Source organism: Pyrgilauda ruficollis, unplaced genomic scaffold (assembly GCF_017590135.1).
Source record: "Pyrgilauda ruficollis isolate IOZ18807 unplaced genomic scaffold, ASM1759013v1 scaffold24, whole genome shotgun sequence".
Classification (NCBI taxonomy): domain Eukaryota; kingdom Metazoa; phylum Chordata; class Aves; order Passeriformes; family Passeridae; genus Pyrgilauda; species Pyrgilauda ruficollis.
The window spans coordinates 9,610,876-9,633,483 of record NW_024523648.1 but is presented as its reverse complement, the minus strand read 5'-3'; the positions used below and the strand labels follow the sequence as shown (position 1 = coordinate 9,633,483).

General features: G+C 37.3%; 1 protein-coding gene across 1 annotated transcript in view; it reads left to right on the top strand.

The window, feature by feature from the left end:
• The window catches only part of RGS17 (regulator of G protein signaling 17), a 68,442-nt gene that overhangs the window by 44,366 nt on the left and 1,468 nt on the right, over window positions 1–22,608 (top strand). The window contains exons 3-4 of the mRNA XM_041469964.1: window positions 18,206–18,295; window positions 20,160–20,394. Of these exons, the coding sequence (XP_041325898.1) occupies window positions 18,206–18,295; window positions 20,160–20,394 (325 nt within the window). The remainder of the gene's footprint in view (window positions 1–18,205; window positions 18,296–20,159; window positions 20,395–22,608) is intronic.

Here is a 22,608-nt window from a genome sequence, read left to right as displayed (position 1 = left end):
GTGACTGATGATAGCTCTTACATCACTAACCGCTTATTGCTTCAACTTCTTCACTATTCACAGAAGTGGGAGGAGTATGTGCAGATTTTGTTAAAAACTGTTCCCTTCTTACTGTTCAAAGAACTAGTTCAGTAGTTCCTACATCCAAGTAAATAATGAGAATTCTGAAAATATCTTTTGTGAATCATGTGGTACTTTTTTTCTTCTGTTCTACCCCATGTTAAAATCAGAATAGGCATTAAGTCTTCTGTTTGCACAACAGCATAGGCAAATATTCATACCTTTGTTTGGGGAAATAGTATCTTTCCTGATAGACACTTGTCAAGAGCAAAAAATTAGAGAAATTATTTGGTACATCTTATTAAAACCCTCCTTTAAATTATTTTTCTCTAATATATCTTTCTTAAAGATAACAACTATTTGAAGGACTTCTCTACTGCTATGGGATAATCCTTGTAGGTAGCTCAGCCCCAGGCAGATGCTTAATCACTCTTCAGCAGCAGGACAAAGAGAATCAGAAAAGCGAAAGTGACAAAACTCTTCCATTGAGATAAAGAGTTTAATTGATAAAGCAAAGCTGTGTGCACAAGTAAAGCAAAACAAAAAAATGCATTCACAGCTTCCCATCAGTTCAGCCATGTCGTGGAAAGCCATGGTCCATCACGTTACAGTGACTTGAGGAAACAGATGCTACAACTTTCAACCTCCATCCTTTCTTTTTCTTCCACAGCTTTTATTGATGATCCAAATGCTATATAGCATGGAATATCCCTTTGGTCAGTTGTGGTCAGCTGTCCCATCTGTGTCTCCTTACAGCTTCTTATGCACCCCCAGCCAGGGACAAGCCCACTGTCAAGGCAATGTGAGAAGCAGAGAAATCCTTGATGCTGTTCAGTGACTGCTCAGCAGCAGCTATAACATTAATGTGTTATCAACACTGCTTTGGTCAAAAATCCAAAACATAGCAATATAAGGATCCCTATGAAGAAAATTAACTCCATCCCAGCCACTCAGGACATCTATTGGCACTGATAATCATCAGGACAGTAAATTGCCCAGTTTACAGGGACAAAGCAAGACTTATTACCAAGGTTTGCTCAGATTAAAAAAGAATGGAGATTAACAGGACTATTAAGATAGCTATTTTACTTGAATAGGTATGGTCATGACATTGCCCCAACTAGTTTAAGCTCTGGACTTGTTTCTGAGTACAAGCAGTGAAGGAAACACTCGTTCTTCTCAGTGGAAAAAATAAAGCATTTCTGAAGCTCCCAACAGGAAACGCCTGGCCCCTTACAGCAAAAGCAGATGATACATCCCTGTGAATACCTTTTATAGACCTTCCTCTCTTCACAGACCAGACATAGACCTTAGGCAGTCATTTCAGGAAGACTGCCTAATTAAAGTAGCTAACAGAAAAGTACCAGTCATGTACCTATTTTCCTGGACTGAATCACTCCATGTCTTAAGCTTCTGCAAAGCTCCATTTCAATAGAGGACAGAAGAATGTGCTTCTTTATGAGGCATCATTTCAATGACTTGGGCAACCTGAGACTTGCAAAATTTGCAGTAAGTCTTCTAACATGACATCCCATAATTTTGTCAATTACGCTTTCTCCAGAGAGTCACCCATTTAGTACTTAGAGCTGTGACTTTATAGTTTTGAGCTCAGTTTGACAAGGTTAGAGGAGTAAGCCTGCTATTTCACCTCCCCAACCTTATTTAGAAATCCATTACTCCAGCTTCCTGAGCAGACACGAAACTAGTTGTTTTCTTGCAAGCACTTGTAAATTACATTATTCAAAAAAACTCTTCAGGCACTAGCACAGGGAGGCTGGCTTTTCTGCCAGTTTTACTTTGCTTTCTCCTTTGTCTCCTACCCAGAGCAGGAGTCATATCTTTTTATTCCCTCTTTCATAAGGTGCTCGGTGAATTTGAAAACTGTGGGACACTGATGCCCAATAATCTGTCTCCTTTTACTGTACACAGAAGGCTGAGAAGGGGTCTGACATCTACCCCACAAGAGACCTTAGCAGTATGGCAGTCTGGGTGATGTGAAAAGGCTTCCAGGGAATAAGTGAAGAAGATCACTTAGCTTCACCTGTAGCTCAGTTGAAGTGAGTGAGCTGAAATGCCTTTACTCAAAAATGTAACCATTAAAACTGCTGAAGACTTGTGGAATAGAGTTTCCCACACACAAGAGATCCCAGGGAAGATAGGGTATTTGCCATCTTGGCAGTAAACAAGAGTTGGTCTTGGCAAGAAGCCTCTCTCCTCAGTTCTTATAACTTGCCTATGACTGCTGTGAGTTACTCTGAAATTTCTTCTTGATGATGTTGTTACACAAATATTTTTCTTTATTAAAGGGAACATTTTCCTTGCAAGAGTTTCACAGTTTACTTGGGCCTACAATAAAATATTTCTGTCACTTGTGCCATGAATATGAAATGGCAGACACAGTTCTAAGAACAATTTAAAATTGCATTAATACTGGTTGTCTATGGGGTTCACTGTTATCCTCCTAATAAACAGTGTGCTCTAAATGAAAAAAAAAGAAAAAAACCCCACTTTTTTTCTTTTTTTTTCTTTTTACACTTCCCACCTCTATAGTACTGTGAGAAGAATAACACTTTCCTGGCATATTCAATCTTAGTTTGTTATCAAAAAATTGTGTCAAGGCTTTGCATGAGTCTATACAAGATTATTTCTGGGGGCTACAGACATGGCTGCTTTACTTCATTTAACTGTGGTAGAAAGTTTGAAGGACAGAGAAGCAAAGAAATCATGGAAACAAAAAAAATTTAATGCAATGCATTATAGCCACATGTTCATAAGTATGTTGAAAACAAAACCCATGTCCTATTTCCCATGCCTGTCTGCAGCAGAACTTTTAGACCAGGACCAGACTAGAGGTGGACTCTAGTACAAAAAAGTCACCCAGGCTCCAGGATTTTGCAAAGCTTCTGACAAGAAAAAAAAAATCTTTATCTTTGAAACAAAAGCACTGATTTTGAAAAATGTATTTTGGTTTTTAATTTTGTTTTTAATTCTTTTCCTCCCTGAACACATAGGACAACACATCTAAAACTCAATTCTTTGTGTTTTACCTTTTCAAAACATCACATCTGTAAAAAGTGAATATGGAATATGGAAAAGTGCAACAGGAATTTTTTTACTCTAGTGCAGAATACAGAAGTGCAGGTTACTGTACTCTATTTTACTGAAATAGAAGGTGATATTTTTAAAAACATTTAATGGGAAAAGATGTTCCAATTTGAGCCTTTTTATACTTTAAAATATCACAGAACACCGTTACATTTTTACCACTTGCTATTGCAGAGGTCAAAGATGAAAACATTCCATGTCTTTCCTGGAGAATAATTTATTCTGAGGGAGAGAAGGCTTAAGAACTTGTGCTTTGTACAACTATGGGACATCTGATTATCAGAGTGCAATGGGCAGTACTGGTGCTTCCTTAGGAAAGTCGCCCCAGTTTTTGATGGGTAGTATTTAAAGCTGGATAAAACCCATTACCTGTCTTGTCACACAAGCTACTGAACAGGATAATAATGAAAATCAGTCTTAAATCACCTTGTCTTTAAATATACATATCCTCAGTGCTGAACCCATGAGAGAAAGCTGGCAGACATTCCTGTTGTTGATGGAATGCACCATGGGGTGAGTGTGGACCGAGGATTTAAATATCTAGTCCTCAGAATTGGGCCTCTCAAGGTGCTTTGAGATACTTAAAATAAAAGTATTAAATTCTCAGCATTTGTAAAAATAATCAGAATACACACTAAAAATAAATAGCTTGTCAAGTTGTTTTTTTCCATACTTCTGTAAGTTAGCAGTGCTTGTTAAATACTATCCAAGTAAAGCACTTCTTTTCCCTTTAAAGCAAAAGAAAATGATGATCTCTAAACTAAAAACAAAAAAAATCAGAGCAGGGAAGCATGTCTTCCTAATAAGTATGAAATTTAATAAGATCTTTCTCCTTTGCAATTAAGACAGAGGAAGTGATTTTGCTGGAAATTTATGGAAGTTTAGGTCCTCAGGGCAGGCTGGAGACAGGTGGCTCTGTGCATGCTTGTTTACACAATTCTCCTAGGGCAACACAGCCTGACTTGCCAACCTCTGGGCTTGCACCCTTCTGTGACACTGGTCCAGATTGTCAGTGTTAGCCTAATAATTCCTGGAAGCCTGCTCTCTCCTTGAGCCAGACAAATTTACCTCATATGGGATTCAATAGGCAGCTTATCTCTCCAGAGCTGGCAAGTAAAGGCAGGTTTGACCACTTCTTGCACCTCCCTGTGAAGCAGATGTGAAATGCTGCCTTTTCAAAAGAGGGGGCACACTTCTCTGGCACAAGGTGTAAAGGCAGGTAGGCTCACAGATATGATAACTGCTCCTAACTACTACTACTCTATAATTTTTCCTGCATCTGCTTCTAGAGAGTAAGATGTGAATGCAGGAAAACAAGATGTTATTAGCAAACCAAAAGGATTTTAGAAATAACATTAACAGAAAACAAAAAAATGAATGTGAAAACAACTAAAGGAAGCTCAAAGTTAACCTGTTCAATATCATGAGAACCTGCCTTGGTCACTATGGAGCCCTCTTCTGAATCAATCAAGTATATCTCACCATCCTGCATAAAAAAGCAGCTAAAAAATCCCTTAATTTAAGCTAATGCACCAGCTTTTGTCTTCTTCCTTTCTCTTTCTCAGCCTCTTGCCATCTACCTCCAAACTTCTGTTGGAGCACAAGCTCTTGCACAGCCTTGGAGCAGGGGCAAGGAGAGTGAGCCACCAGCTCCCACAGCAGAAAGGGGTTTCCACAGGAAATTTGCCAAGAAGTAGATTTGATGCAGGCCATTGCTTTCTGGGACATGTAAAGTAAATTAAAATCATGTCCTTCTCTGGGAGAAAGCTGTAAGCTACACACTGTATTTATTTTGGCAAGTGGTGCAAAGGGGTAATCACTAGGGCGCTGCCAGTCTACCATGAAATCATGGTGGAAGCACAAAGATACACAAGACACTACACAGACATTCAGCATGTATAAATAAGTCTGAATTAGTTTCCAACCAAGAACCCTGGTTTGAAAAAACATTTAATATTGTAAACTAAGTCCATGAAAACTGATAATTGTTTCTATTTTCAAAGGTATGAGGAAAACTTGTTTCTCCTCATAATAAAATAATAAAAATAGAAGGCTAATGCAAAGAGTGGAGCAACAGCTTCTTCTGCAGCTGGTCTGTTAACTTTCATCACAAGCCAGTGGTAGAATCCTCATTAACATCAAAATCAGCCCTGGGCTTTCTGTGCCAAGCTTTCCTAGTATCAGGATTTTATTTTTAATAATTTAAACTTTGAAAGTTCATTTCATTTTGAGGAACAGATGTATGCTCATGTGTTTACTGATATTTTTCCCCATCTGTGATAACACAAGCAGGTTAGAAAATGAGTAGACTGTAAACATAATAGACTAGCAAATTTTAAATAAATGTTTCTGAAAATTCACAAATAAAATGCAGATTCCTTTGTGCGTAGTACTACTAAGATACAAACCCCTGATCAGTCTAACTGCAGAAAATAGTCCTATTTCAAGCAAACATTTCTGTAAAGAAAATTACAGTGAAAAAATCAGAACTGCAGTTCTTCTAAATTGAAGAATAAATACATGCTGAGAGGGGATTTGGGATAACACAAGGCTCATTCTGATTCAGTGGTGCAAAAGATACCAACAGCAGCTCCTTAGAAGGAGAGAGCAGACTAAATCTAGTTAACTTTAGAACCTGATCTTGATTCTGTCCTGGCACAGCACACAAGAGTGTATTCAGGGACAACTGCTCTTGAGGAGACTGGAGGGAGAGAAAGCACTGGCAGAATTACTTCCACTGGTGAAAAGCAGCTTGATGCCTCCTCTGAGGCTGTTTAAGAGATGGATTGCTTCAGAGTATCAGTGTCTTGGCTTTCCCTCATACCCCTCATTTCCCTCATTTCCCCTCATACCCGTTTCCCACCTGCCTGCACCAAAATGCTGTTCATCTTGGTGTCTGTGGAACACTGGCTGGAGGAAGATCTGTAATGTCATGACAGATTTTCTGACACCAGAACACAGCTTGACTGTTGCTGTGGAGAAAATAAAAAAACATAAGGAGTGCTGAGAATGCCTGAATCCAGCTTATGCTGTGAATTACAGATATTAGGAGTTTGGAACGTTTGAAATCTCCCCTAACAGGGTTTGGGCTACTTTTGGTTTTCTTATGACAAATTTACAATTAGATATTTACTCAAAGATGCATTAACTCAGAAGTCCATGGAAAACCACATAAACAGAGAAGCACGTGAAAGGTCACAATGGGTCTGAGATCAAAATATCACCTGAAGGCATGTTGATAGATGGTGACATTTTAAAGGTGTCAAAGTCCCCTTGCAGACCCTCTGAACTTTATTCATTGTGAAATAAAAACTTTAATATTAATATTCAACATGCAAAAACAATAACAAAATACCCTTATCCAACTTAAACACACCAATAGTGTCTATACCACTAGGTAAATTAAGCAGAGCCAGGATCTAATAGGCTACAGTCAGCCTGTACAGTAAATTGTTAGCAAGTGTTAAATTCCTGGCAGAGATTTGGCCAGTGCCAAAGTGTGTTCCCAGCCAATGGCCTGTGGTAGAAACCCTGATTTGGGTATGGGCTTTAGTGGACTGGGGCTATGTGGTGCCAATCAACCTCAGGACTCTCCCAGAACATTTTATCTGCAAGAATAAATGCAGCCTATAGTTCCAAATCAAAAAGGAAAAAAATTAGGCTGCTAAAATCTGTCAGCAGCAGAATTTCCATCTTGCATAGGTTTATTTTTTAACTGTGCATAATTCCAAATCGGTTTAAAATGCCAGTTAAAACAGGAATAAATGTCTAGTGCTTTAAAGAGAAAAAATTAGAATATTTCACAGAAATTAGTCTGAACCCCTAGTAGGAAGCACTTATTAGATGGAGATCCTCTCACTAGAAAAGTGGGTCAGACATTCATTATGTGAGTCAGAAAGGCAAAGGAGATATGAGTCTTGTCTAGTCACCCTTAATAATTCCATAGCACATGTATTTGTCTAGATGGCAGCTCTGGTTCTTCTGAAATACCTGGTTGAAGGCCGGATACTGGCAAATGCTGAGCACCCATTGAGAAGGAATGGGTAATTTCAGTTCTTGTTGACATCCATGCTGAAAGTGCTTCCCAGATGAGGGCCTTGTCTTACAAAATTTGGAAACCAGCACCAACAAAACAGACGTCTGTAATATACACAGACTGGCATGGAGGATCTCAATGCTGTTTGTTATCTGGAAGAATGTAAAGTGAATCTCCCATCTTACTTGACTGTGACGTCAATAAGCATCAACTAGTTTAGTCCAGGCTAATTTCACAAAATATGGTGTTCATAAACATCATAGTAGGAACTATCCTTTGACATTTCCTAAAGCTCTCTTTCACTGGATTACTTTGCAACACCTTATGAAAAGAAAAATGTGAATTTAGTATGAATGTTTCCAGGCATCCCTTCCCATTTGGAAACTACATCTAAATCTGTGGAATCTATCTATATTACCAAAGTAGTGACCCTATTCAAGCTCAATTCTTTACTGTTGCTCCTACTTTAATATCTGAAAACCAAGAATAGTAAAGAAAAAGCCACTACAAAACCTGAGATTAGGCTCATTTATCAGAATTAGTTGAGACCATTAGGTTTGCTTGCTAGTGATTTGGAGAATTTCTATCCATCTAGCTACCCTTTGAAGGGATACAATTTGCATTTCTTTGAACAGTACAGAACTGTCACTTTTAATTGTCTCAAATATATGAAGGAATTGCTTGCAAAATAGTTGTAGCCAGGAGTAAGGATGCTGCAGATTGTCTAGTAATTAAATGTATCCATCATGCAAGATGGAATATGAATGGTAATGTTATTCTGAAGGAAGGAATGAAGCTGACAGCCAGATTAGCAATCTGTTGGGTGACCTGACAAGAGAAATACATCCTTGAGTTGAATATTGTCTAAAGCAGAAACCATCTCTAAACTAATGGAAGAAAGCTAGAGTAACTCCTCTAGAAATCATTGGTAAGCAAATTTTGGCAAGCCTTGGGTTTCTTACCTGTACAAAAATTGCATCCCACATATGAGAATAAAAATCTCAAAAAAATATCCTAGAAAGGACTAGCAGTTTAACAAAAGTTGTAATTACTTCTGTTGTGATTATCATTATGTAAAAGTAATATAATCTCCTTAAGGTAAAATCCAGCAGAAAGTATATTTTCTTATAAATTCTTCTTTCAGAAGAACAAAACATTGTAAGTAAAAAAGAGTTTAGGAAAGTCAGATTGTTTTGAATCACTAGTTCTTTCCTCTCTTGCACAGTTACAAATTTGGCTCTGTGTTAGTCTGAGGGAGATATTGTCCTTTATTTCAGAAGTTCAAGTACAGTGCACATTGGTAGTTTCCATCTGCCTTTGAGCTCCTGCTGAGCTGCAATATCTGCAGGTAGGAAGATTAAATAAGTCACACAAGAGCAGAGGAAGAAAACAACACATTCAGCAAGGCTGTCCATTAAAAGGGCCAGTCTTCTTTCACATAACATTTAACCTGCTTTGACCTTGAGAACAGTTCTCTCCTTCAGTCTGAAGTCATCCTGAAATGTAAATATAATTGGGGTTTTTTTAAGTAGCCCCCTGGAATATTCCTCAATTGGAGTCTCTTTTAAAATATGTTGTTTGGGGCACTACTGGCCATGCCAGCATTATATCCAGTTCTGGGCCTTTCAATGCCAGAGCCCTGGAGATTCCAGCAAAGGGCCTCTAAAATGATTAAAGGACTGGAGCTCCTCTCCTGTGAGGAAAGGCTGAGAGACCTGACATGGTTCCACCCGGAGAAGAGAAGGCTCAGAAGGATCTTATCAATATGTATAAACACTTGAAGTGAGTGAACAAAGAAGATGGAGCCAGAGTATTTTCAGTGGTGCCTAGTGACAGGACACCAGAGGCAAGGAAAACAAGCTGTAACACAGGAGATTCTCTCTCAACATCAGGAAACGCTGAACTCAGTGCACTGAACTCAGTTTTAAGACTGAAATACAGATCTTAATTTTTTGCAAAATATTTCTGAGGGTCTTTCTGAGTATTTTAGGAGAATGTCCCTTTTATCAAGGGTTTTCCAGGAGGTTAGTTCTTCCATTACCAATACACTTCTGAACATTTTGTAAAAGACAAAAGAATCAATATGAAATTACATCAAATATCATATTGCAATTCTACAAGGCTTTGCTTTCAAATTTTTCATGGGGTCCAAAAGGAAAATGTGGTTTGGACAAATTTGACAATTTGTCTGCCAAACACACTAATTTCAACTTTGATGGAAAATACAGATGGAAAATATAACTCGTGGCTTTATAACGAGACTGTTAATCTGACTGTCCCTTAAGAGAAAAGGTTACCAAATTTTATGTCTATTCCATTTTAAAATATTAAATATACAGGAAAGGGAAAAGAGTGAAACACTGCAGATTTGCTAAAACCTTTTAAGTACTTGCTTCACAGAGCACATCCCTCTATGACTTACTTTAGTTTAGCACTCACATTTCAGTAAGGATGATCTACCTTCACTGTGCCATGTGGCATGCAATTTAATAACCTTATATAATGATCTTACATAAACTCCATCTTGGCCAAGACTTTCCATTAACAAAGGGATGATTATACTCTTAAGCAGTAGATCATTTATTTGGGTTCAATTCTGCTTCTACTCAAGCTGAGGAACAGCACAACATAATACTATCAGGACAGAGATGAACATCTTAACTGACTAGACCTTAACAGCCTGAGGTACTCCAGATATCTTAAACTGTGATTTACACCAATCTCCTTTTTCTTTTATGGTTTATAGTTAAATCTATATTGACTTTTGACCAATTAGGCTGAATGCTGCACAGTACTAAGAAAGCACAGCAATTGAAAACCAGTAAGAAATCAAACCCACTCTTCCCCACATTCGAAGCATGGCAGAAAGATACAATCTCAAATGAACGGAGAAGTTTCTTATTTTCATGGAAAAGTTACAGCTCTCAGCAAAGATGATCTGGCCTTATCATAAACCTTTGAAAAAAAGAATTCACAGAACTTAGTCCAGGTTTGCACAAGAAAGAAAGGTAGGATCCTATTCATCTGTAGTATTTCCTTCTGAACTCTTCAATATCTATTAGGGCTAAAAGCTATTCCTTCACACAGAAAAGTTGAAATAGCACTGAAATAGCAGCACTAAAGAACAAACACAGGAGAATAAGCAATGATTCTTTCAGTCACCTTGGATTGCTGCTACAGCATTGGTGTCAGAAATAAGACAGTGAATGAGCCAAGATACCCATCTGTAGGCAGAAGGGGTTTTGACTACATCTCTGTTCCTGGGTCCACACACTCCACAGCTATACTGCCAATGCTACTCTTCTAGAAATCTCGATACTATTTTAGGGAAACAAGGATACTTCAAATATAAGAGACAAATGCATTTTTTTTGCTGTGCTTTGAGATTTTAATGCTGTAAGGCATTGTTCTTCACACTTCTCTCCATAGCTCTTAGTATAAACATGATTCTGAGTGAAAAATGGAGATGCTGTTTGCAGCACTCTGAGAGATGAGGCTTTAACAAACACACCATGTATCATGAAGTTAAGAGTTATAGCTGCTGGATTTCCTGATGAGCTGTTTTCTTAATAGAAAATCACTTGTCTCATAATCAGAAAGCCTACTGGAAAAGAAATCTGCTGTGAGAGAATGTAATTTTTCTAAAGAGCTTCTTAAAGTTAAGCACAATATTTCATTTAAATCTATTATTTTGCTACATTAACTAGAATTACTCACAAAGGAGTAGTAAGAATAACGCTATCTAACAATGAATAAAACCAAGACAACTGATTATTTCATTGTAAAATGTAATGATAATTATTTTTAGAAATATCAAAAGCAGTCATGAAATGTCATTAAACTTTTCCACAAACACTATTTTGTTAGAAACCAAATTCAGAAGTAAATTAATTTTAACTGTCAAATCTATGCAAAACACAAACTCAGTTCTATTCAGTGGCATTCTCCATAAAATCCTGGTGGGAAGGGCCTGTGAAACAGCTTCTGCATCCATCCTGGGTAGGAAAAATCAGACCAGAATTTTAGACCTTGTGCTTCTGCTTGGCCCTTCTGCTTATGGTATGCAGAAATGTGCATATGGGAGCCAGAAGTCTGCCTGTATTTAATATTACTAGATCCTGAGCAGAGGATACTAAGCTTTTTCATGGAAATCACATTCATGGCACATAGAAGTGCCCAACCCTCTGTGCCAGTATCCAGACTATTTCTCAGCTGTGTGCTCTTTAAATGGAGATGAGAGAAGGGATAAAATATGAACTACAACACTACACACACTACATCATAAATGGAATCAAAGGGGAAAATACAACGAAGAAAAATTGGAAAAGAAAAAATTGTAGGCTTTCTAGCCATTGGAAGAGACAAAGCATTGGAAGAGATAAACCACTTTCTTTGTTTTATCTTAATTCTTGTGACCTATAAGAAAAAACCCCAGGCCAGTTATTACTGCAGCTCTTTTAGTTAAAGGCTAAAACAATGAGACTGCACTGTAAGGTGGGAGGTTTGTGACTCCACATTCCTCACCTGATGCTTTGAAATTTTAGCTGTAATACAAAATCTCTACCATGGTTAACTTGCAAATACTTGCATTATTAAAAAATAAAAAGTGTTTGGGGTTTTAGCTACATGAGGTAAGACTCACAGAAGCAGACGTCAAGTTTATAAATTCAACTTTTAAAAAAACAGTTTTTTCTTTCTGCTCTAAAACAGCTGAGTCCAAGTTGGAGTCTATGCTTATTTGTTTTTTTCTTTTAAAAACAATTTGAATCATAGATGCCTCTTGCACCATCTTACCACCTAAGGCAAATGTAACTCTGGCACTCAAATGACTCAGCACCACAGGTACCTGGACTTCTTGAAAGGAGTTTATAGTTTCAGTGGACACTGCCAAGTGGGCTGATTATAGCCTTATGGTAATTGTTGGCCTTGCCCCAACAGGCTGCTTTCCTGTGTCAGTCTGTTAAACACAATCTCATCATTTAGTTTTAAGCACAAGACAAGTAATTTTTTATTCAGAGTACAATGTAGCTATTTTTCATTAAATTTCTAACTTGTTTTCAATATAAAATTTTACATCCTACATTTCTCTATTGAATTAGAAGAGCTGTAAATCATTATCTTGTTAAAGAACTGAGATTGACACTAATGACAAAAAAGCCTTCACATTTTTTGGATCTGTTTCTTATTTGTAAAAAAAATTATTACTTTCTGCTGACTGAGTTAATACCATATTCTGATCAGTTCGAGCAAATGATTCCATAGGCTTTTGACCACCATTTCCCTTCAAAGTTGCTCACAGACTACCAAGGCAGACATATGAGAATAACAAGTTTACTACACATCACTTGTGTTCATCTTGCAGACCTCCAGGCATCCATGTAAGCCTCCACTCTCAAATTCAGTAATTGCCACAAATTTGGCTGACATTTTGAACATACTGGTATTATTGGAAGAGTTGTAGAGCTTTAATCTTTCTTGCTGTTCTTACAAGGACATAAAATCAGGGTCAGATAAGAGATGGAACCCCTTTCTCTCTAATACAGCCAGGAACTTGAAGGATATACTGCAAGTTTACCTGAGCCCACAAAAATGTCTGGTACAAGGCATCACCACTTCATAAAAATAGTGATTCTAAGTCTAGTTTTTCTGAGAATAATCTTTCTGGATATTATTCACTTACTGTAACAAAAAAGTTAATTTGTTCCTTAACTTTATTAGAAGCAAGTTTTTTACCCTTTACCTCAGCTTAAAAAAAGTTATCATTGGATAATATTGTTCAGGTAACATTTCATTCTCATCCTATTTTCATGACATTAAAAGGGAGATAGAAGACAGTGATTTGAAATTAACATAGCTGTATTGTTCTTTATGAATGGATCACAATAAAATTGAAGGTATTTTTCATTATTATTGCTTTGCAATGTATAGCAAAATCATAATTCTCTGTGCATAAGCAAACACAGTCTTGACTAATGTTCAGTGACATGAAGCTTAAATTCCAGGTGTCAGAAAAAACGAAGGTGACAAAATTATTTTGAGTCATAAGTTAAATCAGATTTCATAAAAGAAATTAAAGTATCCCAGTATAGTTGTCTTTTCCATTATCACACAGCATATAGGATATTGGGACCACACCAATCTCTGACATCTAACAGAGCATGCTTCACCATGTAGGAGTGCGCTTTAAATACAATTGTGTGAATTGATTTTTCAGTGACTAACTGCTGAACCACAGTGTTGAAGACAGTTTGATCAGATCGAACTACAATAAAAAAATTAAAAAGATACCAGCATACAGGTTTTTTGCATCTGAAATAAAACCAGAAAAAAAATATTTGTTCATATAGCATGTTTTAAGCTAAACACTTGTAATAAAAGGAAAGGAATCAGAGACCAGGGAGATCAGCAGGAGCACACCCATTTTGAATTGAAGAATGAAAGTATTTACCCAGCTGGCAAAAGATTGAGACAAAGATGGACACCAACAGTAAGAGTTTTCAAAACCACCTTCCCCTCATTTCAGGAAAATGCACATCTGTTCTTGTTTTCATGTGCAGTAATTTGTTTGTTTAAAGGCTTTTCCAATCAGAAAAGATATTTCCTATCTGAATCTATCTGGTAAATTTGGTAAATTGTGTTTTTCAAGACTTTTGGGGAGTGGTCATTTTACTTCATCTACCACTGTAATTACCTTCAGTGCTAAACATAATCACAAAATATTGTGATGATATTCTGCATATGAGGCACATAACAGAGAAAATACCTGAATAGTACCTGATCAGCCATGCATGGGCAGAACATTAATCTTGGCATGTCTCACAATGGCATGGTTTTCTTGCCATAGTGAAAAAGTAATTTCACTGATACACCAGATTTAGGCTACTGGTACATGAGAACGTGACTTTTGGGGACCACTTAAATACTATTTACTTACTGGATATACAGAGAATGAAAGATCAGGTCCAAACTTTAAGTTACCTTCAGTTCTTAAAGGCAGTAAAAGTAAAGTGCAGCAGTAGGGATGAAACTTATGAAAAGGCTAAAACTATCAGCCGGAAACATCCCTCAATGTCAGTGAGATGTTTGCTCTTAAATTAGTTAAACTCTTGATGATTCTGTGCAATTAACTTGGCTTTTTTATCTTCTCATGCAATAGGGTGCTTCAATACTGATTTAGCTACATAATTACTCAACAGAAGAATTACTTAATTGCTTAACTTGAATATTAACAGCCAAATAATAGCAGCTAAATAAATAAAGATCAGTTTTCTAAATCCCAGCAGTACCTCCAAAAACACAGCAGCTCGAAACCTGGACACACTTACCCTTATTTGTGGTCATTTCTTCAATATGTATGCTTCTTCAAGTAGTCCCTGATCATTAACTTTTTTACTTATAAAGCATGTGAAGTTGCAAAATATAAATACCTTCACTCCAAGCAGAAATTATTCGTAATAATACTGTTGCCGTAGTTCAAGAAACTTACTGGTTTTGTAGCAATCAGGAACGCAAGATATATTTGAAAGGTACATGCAGCTCAGGCCATGGAAGTATTTTTTACCGTACTCTCCAGAGCAATAAAATCAGCATAGAAGTGGGCAGAACAAACCTTCCATCCAAACAGAGAACAAACTCACACTAGTGCTTTCCATTTAAACTCTGGCTTTAGACACCCCAAACTCTCCCTTTTTAAGGCATTAGTAGTTTTGTTGTGCTTTTATCGTAAGTAATTTGCATCTCTAAATTTTAAAGATATCTGATGGTGTGTATTCCAACTAATAAATAATACCAGAGATGTTAATAACACCGAAGACATTAGTTTGCATCAGGTGTCTCTCTAGTGCACGTCCCCTTCATTTAACTACTTTTTGGTAAGGTGTATCAGCAATTTCCTTTTCTTAAATCCTTAACTAAGATAATTTTGTCAATGTTTAGCCTGTTACTTTTAGTCTTTTAGTATTACACTATACAGCAAAATCCTTCTGACACAAACAGGTAGCTTCAATGATGGATTAATGTATCAAGGACATCATCTCCAGGTACGCAGAACACCTTTGCTGCTGCAGACTGCTTGAATTCCACAGAGAAACATGAACAGATAGAGTGTTTCTAGTTGAATATAGCAACATAGGAAAGAGCAGTGCAGTGTTGTCATTTCCAATTAAAAGGTAGTAATCTCTTATTGTGATCAGTTACTTAAAGGATGCTTTCAAGCTAACTTTGCAGTCAAAAATGCTTAAATATTTAATTCTTTTTCTAAGGGATCATGAACCAGTTCCTTGAGTGAAAACGAACGTACCTGATTTGAGTGTACTTGAGTATAAAAATGATGGTTTCATTCACAGAAAAAACATATCAAAAGTAACATATCTGATGGAACTCTAGCCTGGACAGATATAGATAAATAAAAGTTGAAATTTAGTGCTAGTTGTGTCACAGGAAACATAATGAAGAAATTTAGGCCAAGATGCATTACAAAAGTATCACAGTTTTAAATGCAATACCCAAACATGTTCCAACCCACTGTGAGGCCTCAGTCTTTGGAGTGTTCTCTGTTTGGCAGCCCTGACTAACTTCAGCCATTAAACTCCAGTTATGAATGATGAGATGAAGGAATCAGGGCCAAGTGCGTACTGCGCATTGTCACTAGGGTATACATACCATAAAACTGCATACTATGTTCCAGGCCCGCAATCTGAACTTTTTATTGTTTGTTTTGTTTTTTGGGGGGTTTTTTAAAGAAAATAAAAGTGCATACTATCTATTAGTTATTCCTTTGATAAACAAATATTGCAATGAAGTCAACATGGCCTTCTTGCTCCTATTCCTATTTCTCTTTTCCACCACTCACTACTTCGCTATCATTGTTTCCCCTTCATCAACCTATGATGGTTTTCCCAAGTCTAGCAGAGATTTTGCATGAGCACAGCAAACAGTATTTGATCCCAGACAACAAATTAAATTAGTAGTGTATACTGACTGCTCTCAGATGAGTCACTTTTCTACTTCCAGTAAGACTCTGCATCCAAACCTTGAATGTCTAGTGCCTGACAAGTAAATTATCTCAGCACAGCTTAGTTGCTACTCATGTGATGGAGGAAGGAAAACAGGCAACTTCATTTTCTTTTAGGCAGACTCAAATGAACACCCTATTGCATTCGCAACCTACACAAGCTATTTCCTCCCTCTGTGGTGTTATTCTTCCATGGAACCAAAGGACACCCTGCTCTCTGCACCCAGCAGAGAAGACAAAGGATCTACCTATGGACTGCAAAGGAGGGAAGGAGGAAGGGAGGGAGAGAGAGCTTTGTGCCTTCTCTGCTTCTCCCTCACTCCAACTTTGTGCTCTGGCCAGATGCAAGGTGACTCTAAGCAGTTACATGTGTGGACTTAAAGATTACAAGAGAAAGAAAGTGGATGGTCCCTTTTTTTTTCTCCTTCTGTATATGGAACTCCTTTCTGTCTTTCCTGGGTGCTCCCTCTGTAGACTGATGAACAACAGGTCAGAGGAGGCAGAAAGGCTTTTTACCTGCCAACCCCAGAGTTCAGGATGTGTTGTTTCTCCTGCAGCAGTTGATGACACCCTAACAACCTTAGCAGCACTGGAGCTGCATTCCTACGCTGTAACAGGGGAAGCAGGACCAAGGGCCTGAACTAAGGTCTTGGCAGGTAAGTGAAGGAGCAACCAGTATCAAAGAGCTTCATTTGCAAGTGTACGTCTCTGTAATGTTTAAGTCTTAATATGTGCTCTGCTTTACCTGGGAGCTTAAACTTCCAGTTTTCAGAAAAATATTTGAGAATACCTATTAGCTCTGCCAAATGCTTGAAAAATGTTGAAGAAACTCATAAATGCAGAAAACCTGTAAAGGAAGACTATTTATGCTAAATATATCTCAGAGCTGGGATTTCTTCTTAGAGCTGAGCAGGAGTTATTTAGATTAGTGGGGGAGGGAGAAGCTTTGTGCTACAAACATATTTTTGTAGCAACACTTAGAGTGACTGAGACCATCATTGTATGGTGAATACTTAATATTCAAAATATGAGCTCTCGAGATTGGAAGGGGAATTTTTTGCTTGGTTGCTTGTTTTCTTTCAACCGAACACATAGGGAACACGTGATGAAAGGAAATTTCCATCTCCTTACTACATTCCACTTCTTAAGCTTAATTATCAGAACCAGGTTTTCCACATGAATATCAATATGACTGAAAACATACTTTATTTCAGTAGTTGTCAGGAATTGTGGGTTTGCTGGCAGTACCATATTCCAGATGATTCACAGAGTACACACACAGAGGAAGTCTTTACCACTATAGCAAATCTGATTAAATAGATATTTGCAAAAAAAATAAGTGATTCTAGTTAGTGGGTCTAAAAAGAAGCAAAAAACCATTAAAAACATCCTTGAATAAATGAAGCCTTTCTTTCCCTTGCTTGTGGTAATATAAGGGTAATGGATGCCTTTCTGCTCAGACACCAGTATGTTTTACTTTTTGGAATGGAAAACAAATTTAGGTCAGAAGAGGAAATCATAAGGAGCTGCCACATGCTAAGTTCTATATCTGAGCCATCTCCTGCCACTGTATCTTGGAAAGAGAAAAGGGAACATTCATAAAGCTTGAAAAACTATCCAGAACTGGTGGGGCATCAAAGCCCCATCAATATCCAGTTCAGACATTCAACTTCCCCATATTCATACTGTTGATAGTATTCTCAGTTAACTAAGTGAAATCACTCCAAAAGTGACCTCTAAGTATTTGTCCATCTTTCAGTGGATAAACTGTGAGCTTCTAAAACACTGCATGTCCTAATAGCAACTGTAAATTAATATTCATCATAGTTCATGGGAAAAGTCATTATGAAAACTTTTTTCCAAAATTTTAGACACTAGAGTTAAAAATGATACCCTATACAGGTCTATATCTTTTAAAAGTTTGCATTACTATAGTCATTGTTTTAAATTAACTTTCTCTAGACAAAATAAAGTGTTGTACTACATTGCAGCCTCACTGTTAGGAATGAAGATAGAGGAGACAATGCAGGAAGGCCAACACATACGACCAAACTGGAGAGTATCCAGGTCATAGAAGAATGGTAAGTTGGTCAAACTGTTATCTAATAAGTGTTTTGTCTTTGACTAATATCAAGAATTGTCTTGGGTTTAAATCTTTGGGAATGTCCTTTTAATTGTTTTTCCTCCAAAAAATTCTATACAAAAGGAAGCAAAATCTGTCCTGACAATGAAATGACAACAGAGACATTCACAAGTCAGGCTTATTTACAGTTTCTTATTTGTAGGGAAGAACCACGGGGAGAAATGGAAGGTGCATAGATGGTTCTGTATGTAGGTCTGTATAAGGAGCCTCTGCTGCCTGTGAGAGCACTTTTTCCTGTCTCTCCAGACAAGAAGAAAAAATAATAGTCACAAGTGTACTTCATGACCAGATTTTTAACATGGCTACCTTTCATAAAGCATCTTGAACTATGGTTTCACTGGAATTAAAAAAAAAACAAAACAAAACACATACCTTGCAATGTAGGTTGAACACACAAAGTCTGAGCTTCTACTTCTGTCTAAAGCTTGGGCCCATGTTTATTGTGCAGGGAAAAATGGTAATCTGTCAGGGGTCATGAGTTCTCTAATCCCATAAGAAGGAAATTCAAACTTTAAAGGACATATATGATGACAAAAACAACCCAAACAACTCATTGCCCTTATTGCTAAGCATTGTCTTTTATGAGAAGACAATATCGTAAATTTCTACAAAATACAATAGTGAAGAGCTTCCCAACAGACAATAAGGAAGCCCAGGTTGTTTGTCAGCCCCGTTCAGTTCAGCAGGTTCTTTGCACTCTCCTCAGTGGAGAGTGCAAAGTGCTGAGAGGACTGTTCACCTTAAAATCTGTGTTTAAACTTTTTCATTCAGTTTACAATCACTTTACAGTTAAACAATTTGTGATTTATCACAACTACCTTCCCGTCATCCAGTCTGCCTTGCGTACAGAGTAGGAGTTGATAAATTGACTTGAACAGAAATTATACAGACAAATGTCACCTATTGTGTATCATAATAACACAGACACTAATGACAACAGCTAGTAAAGCTCTTGTGTTGGATCAGGAAGGAGAGGGTGAGTGCGCAAAATTAAGTTTGAAACTATATTAAATTGTTGTAAAGTAATCTGGAGAATTACTTTCTTAAGCTGTTCATGGGTACATTAATGGATTAGTGACGCCAGTAAGTCTTCTGATCACTTACCCAGTGCATCCACTGGTAAAAGCCACAAATAGTTTCCTTCAGGAAATGGAAATAAGGACTTTTCCCCATTTCTTCTCTTTCCTGTTTTGCCAGCAAAATCCATCACATCTCATGCCAAAAGATCATAATTCAGGTCAATAGCATGAAACAGAGGGAAGCTTAGCAACCTTTACATACAAGCACAGAGAAATATGCTAATTTAAAATCTCTCTGAATTACTACTTTGTTTAGCCTCATTAGTATGCTTTTGGCTGCCAAGAGCTTTTTGTTTTTCTTTTTCCTCCTAAACCAAATCATGTACAGTCACCATCAGAGGCAGGCAGGGACATCAGGTGTCATCTAAACTCTTCACGAAAGAGAGTCTGTTTCCAGCTACCTGGAATCTCCTTTAACTGCAGAGGTGGGAATTCAGTGCTGTTGTAGGATTTTGTCTTTGAGCCACATGGCTAAGAACACCAGCAGAAAACTCAGAAAAAGTCAGGTGCATGTCTTATAACATTAAACACATTTAGTGGGCTATTGGGATAATGAATGCAAAAGTGAAGAGCAAACAAAATTCCTCTGTTATTGCTGAAGCCTTGTTGCTTCCATTTTTCACTTTGGACTAAAGTGCAGTTGAAAGGAGAATTTTTGGATGAATGTATGAAAACATTATTACGAAAATAGAAGCATATTTTTAATGATATTTTCTTTTGCAGCCAAAACCCTACTGCAGATGAAATTTTGTCTTGGGCTCAGAATTTTGACAAGATGATGAAAACACCAGCTGGGAGGAACCTTTTCAGAGAGTTTCTTAGAACGGAGTATAGTGAGGAGAACCTGCTTTTCTGGCTTGCATGTGAAGATCTAAAGAAGGAACAGAACAAGAAAGTCATTGAAGAAAAAGCAAGACTTATATATGAAGATTACATTTCTATACTATCACCAAAAGAGGTAAAGCTGTAAATGTTACATTTGCATTATTCTGTTATCCCACAGCAGAAACGTTATGCACTGGACTCCCTGGTGAGGCTCTGAACGTCTGCCAGATGAAAGTCTTAGTATGAACATTAAATCAGGAAAGGAATGGACAGTAGCAGTCGAGATGCAGGCACTGGGCCATTTAGCATGACCAGCCACAGTGCATCCGAGTTCTCTATAGGGCTCAAGAAACTCCAGTAAGAGAAAGTTGAGAAATAGGTTTGCCTCTTTAGTAATGCTACATGTCTGACAGAGAGAGGAAATAAGTAATGCAAATGGATTCCTGAAGAAAAAGCACCAAACTTTAGTAATTTAAATCAGAATCTTTACAGATTTATCCACTGCTACAATTGTCTGGCAGCGGATAAATCTGAATTTCTGCTGGTTATTTCTATGTGAGAGTCCAAGAATGAAGCTGACATATTTTATCTAACAAAATGTAAAATATCTAGGGAATAAGATTTTATTCAACCCTTTAACTGAAATAGACAAATTTTGAAATTATTTTCACCTGTAGTAAAGAAAAAGCATCCGTATCAAACCATTTTTTGTAATACAAAGAGATACATAAATATATAAGCACTATAGAGGAGTTTTTCTTAGGCCACATCATGTACATTTATTTTCTTTGCCTTATCTTTGTGCATTGCATTTGAATTTCTATTCAATGGCATTATGCTAATTTATGCTCACTGTGGAACTTCCTTCCTACATTTTACTTTTGCACTACATTCAGTAATAATTTGCAACTTCATTGATATGAATGAAGCCAAAAGTGAATTATAGCTCCATTATCTTCTCTTGTGCCATAGTATCTACTTTTGCTTTGGAGTGAAATACAATTGCCAATACAGCAAGCTAATAATAAGTTTTTCTTCTAATACTATATTTTTACCAGACAGGTATGTGATGAATGCTCAATTGTCTTTTTAAGCTAAGACCAATCAACATTTGAAATTCAAACACTAACAAAGCATTTTTTGACTTAGAGTTTAACAAAGCTGCTCACAAACTTGGTGCACTGGATGCATACAGATCTCATCAATCCAGTTGCTCCTGCCCATACTGGAAATCTTAGGAGGCAAAAAAGAACTGTTTGCAATGCATTAGAACAGCATGGGAACTGAAAAATTATTGTTCATCCAGGCATCCCTTTCCAGATGTTACCTTTTGGCATAAGAGCTAATATATTTAGCATGACTGGTACAGTAAAGAAGTTATTGAGGCAGAAGGTCTTAGTGTTCTAAACAGATACTTTGTATTCATCTGTTTAGCAAGAAAATACCTTTAGTAATTCCAACTAGTTTTGCCATCTGGCTTTAGTGAGTCACTGAAAAAATACAATGCAAATTAACAGTTCCATAATTAATTTTGTTTTTTGCATTCTCTGAGTGCAATTAACTTTTATTATGCTCAGTGGCTCAAAACCCCACTATACTGCCAAATTTGAGGGTTTTTTTATCCCAGCTATTATGTTTGATGTTGAAGAACCAATTAGCTGCACAAACTGTTTTTGTGGATATAAATGTGTGTGCCTGGGTGTCAGGGGGAAAATTGCTTAAATCTCAGTGTCCTTTTCTGTCCTGTAGAAATGCAGTGCTCTGGGCCTGAAATCTATTCAAGCACATTCTGAAGACACATGGCTGCAAAACTACCATAGTACTGTACTCCTGCCCACACTCACTGGCTGAGCAGCACCACTGGTCTCTCATAGCTGTGCCTTTTGACTAATAGCCAAGTGAGGGCAAATATCAGAGGAGAAAGCTTGTCTGCTCTGTCAGTAGCATACTCCAGTCTGCCAACAAACCAACAATGCCTACAGCTGGTACTGAAGATAGAATGCAAAATGTATATTTACTTCTCAGTGCTGTACCATACTATACTACACCACACCAGCATTTTTCAAATACTTTGCTTCACCATGTATGAAAGCAAAGACTCACACATCCAAACATATTCTGAGTTTTCATCTTGGTTATCATCCTTCATGTATCAAGGTATCTTAATACATGGAGATTTCCAGGGTTGAAGTCAATCCTTCAGACAGTATGAATATCTTTGTACAGTTGCAGAGCAGTAAGGTCAGATTGCAACTTGGTGTAAATCAGAATGTCTTAACTGATCTCTTCTTGGCATTTATCTACTCAGGATTTTAGCCCTTTTATTCTTAGCTGAGTAAACCCTTGC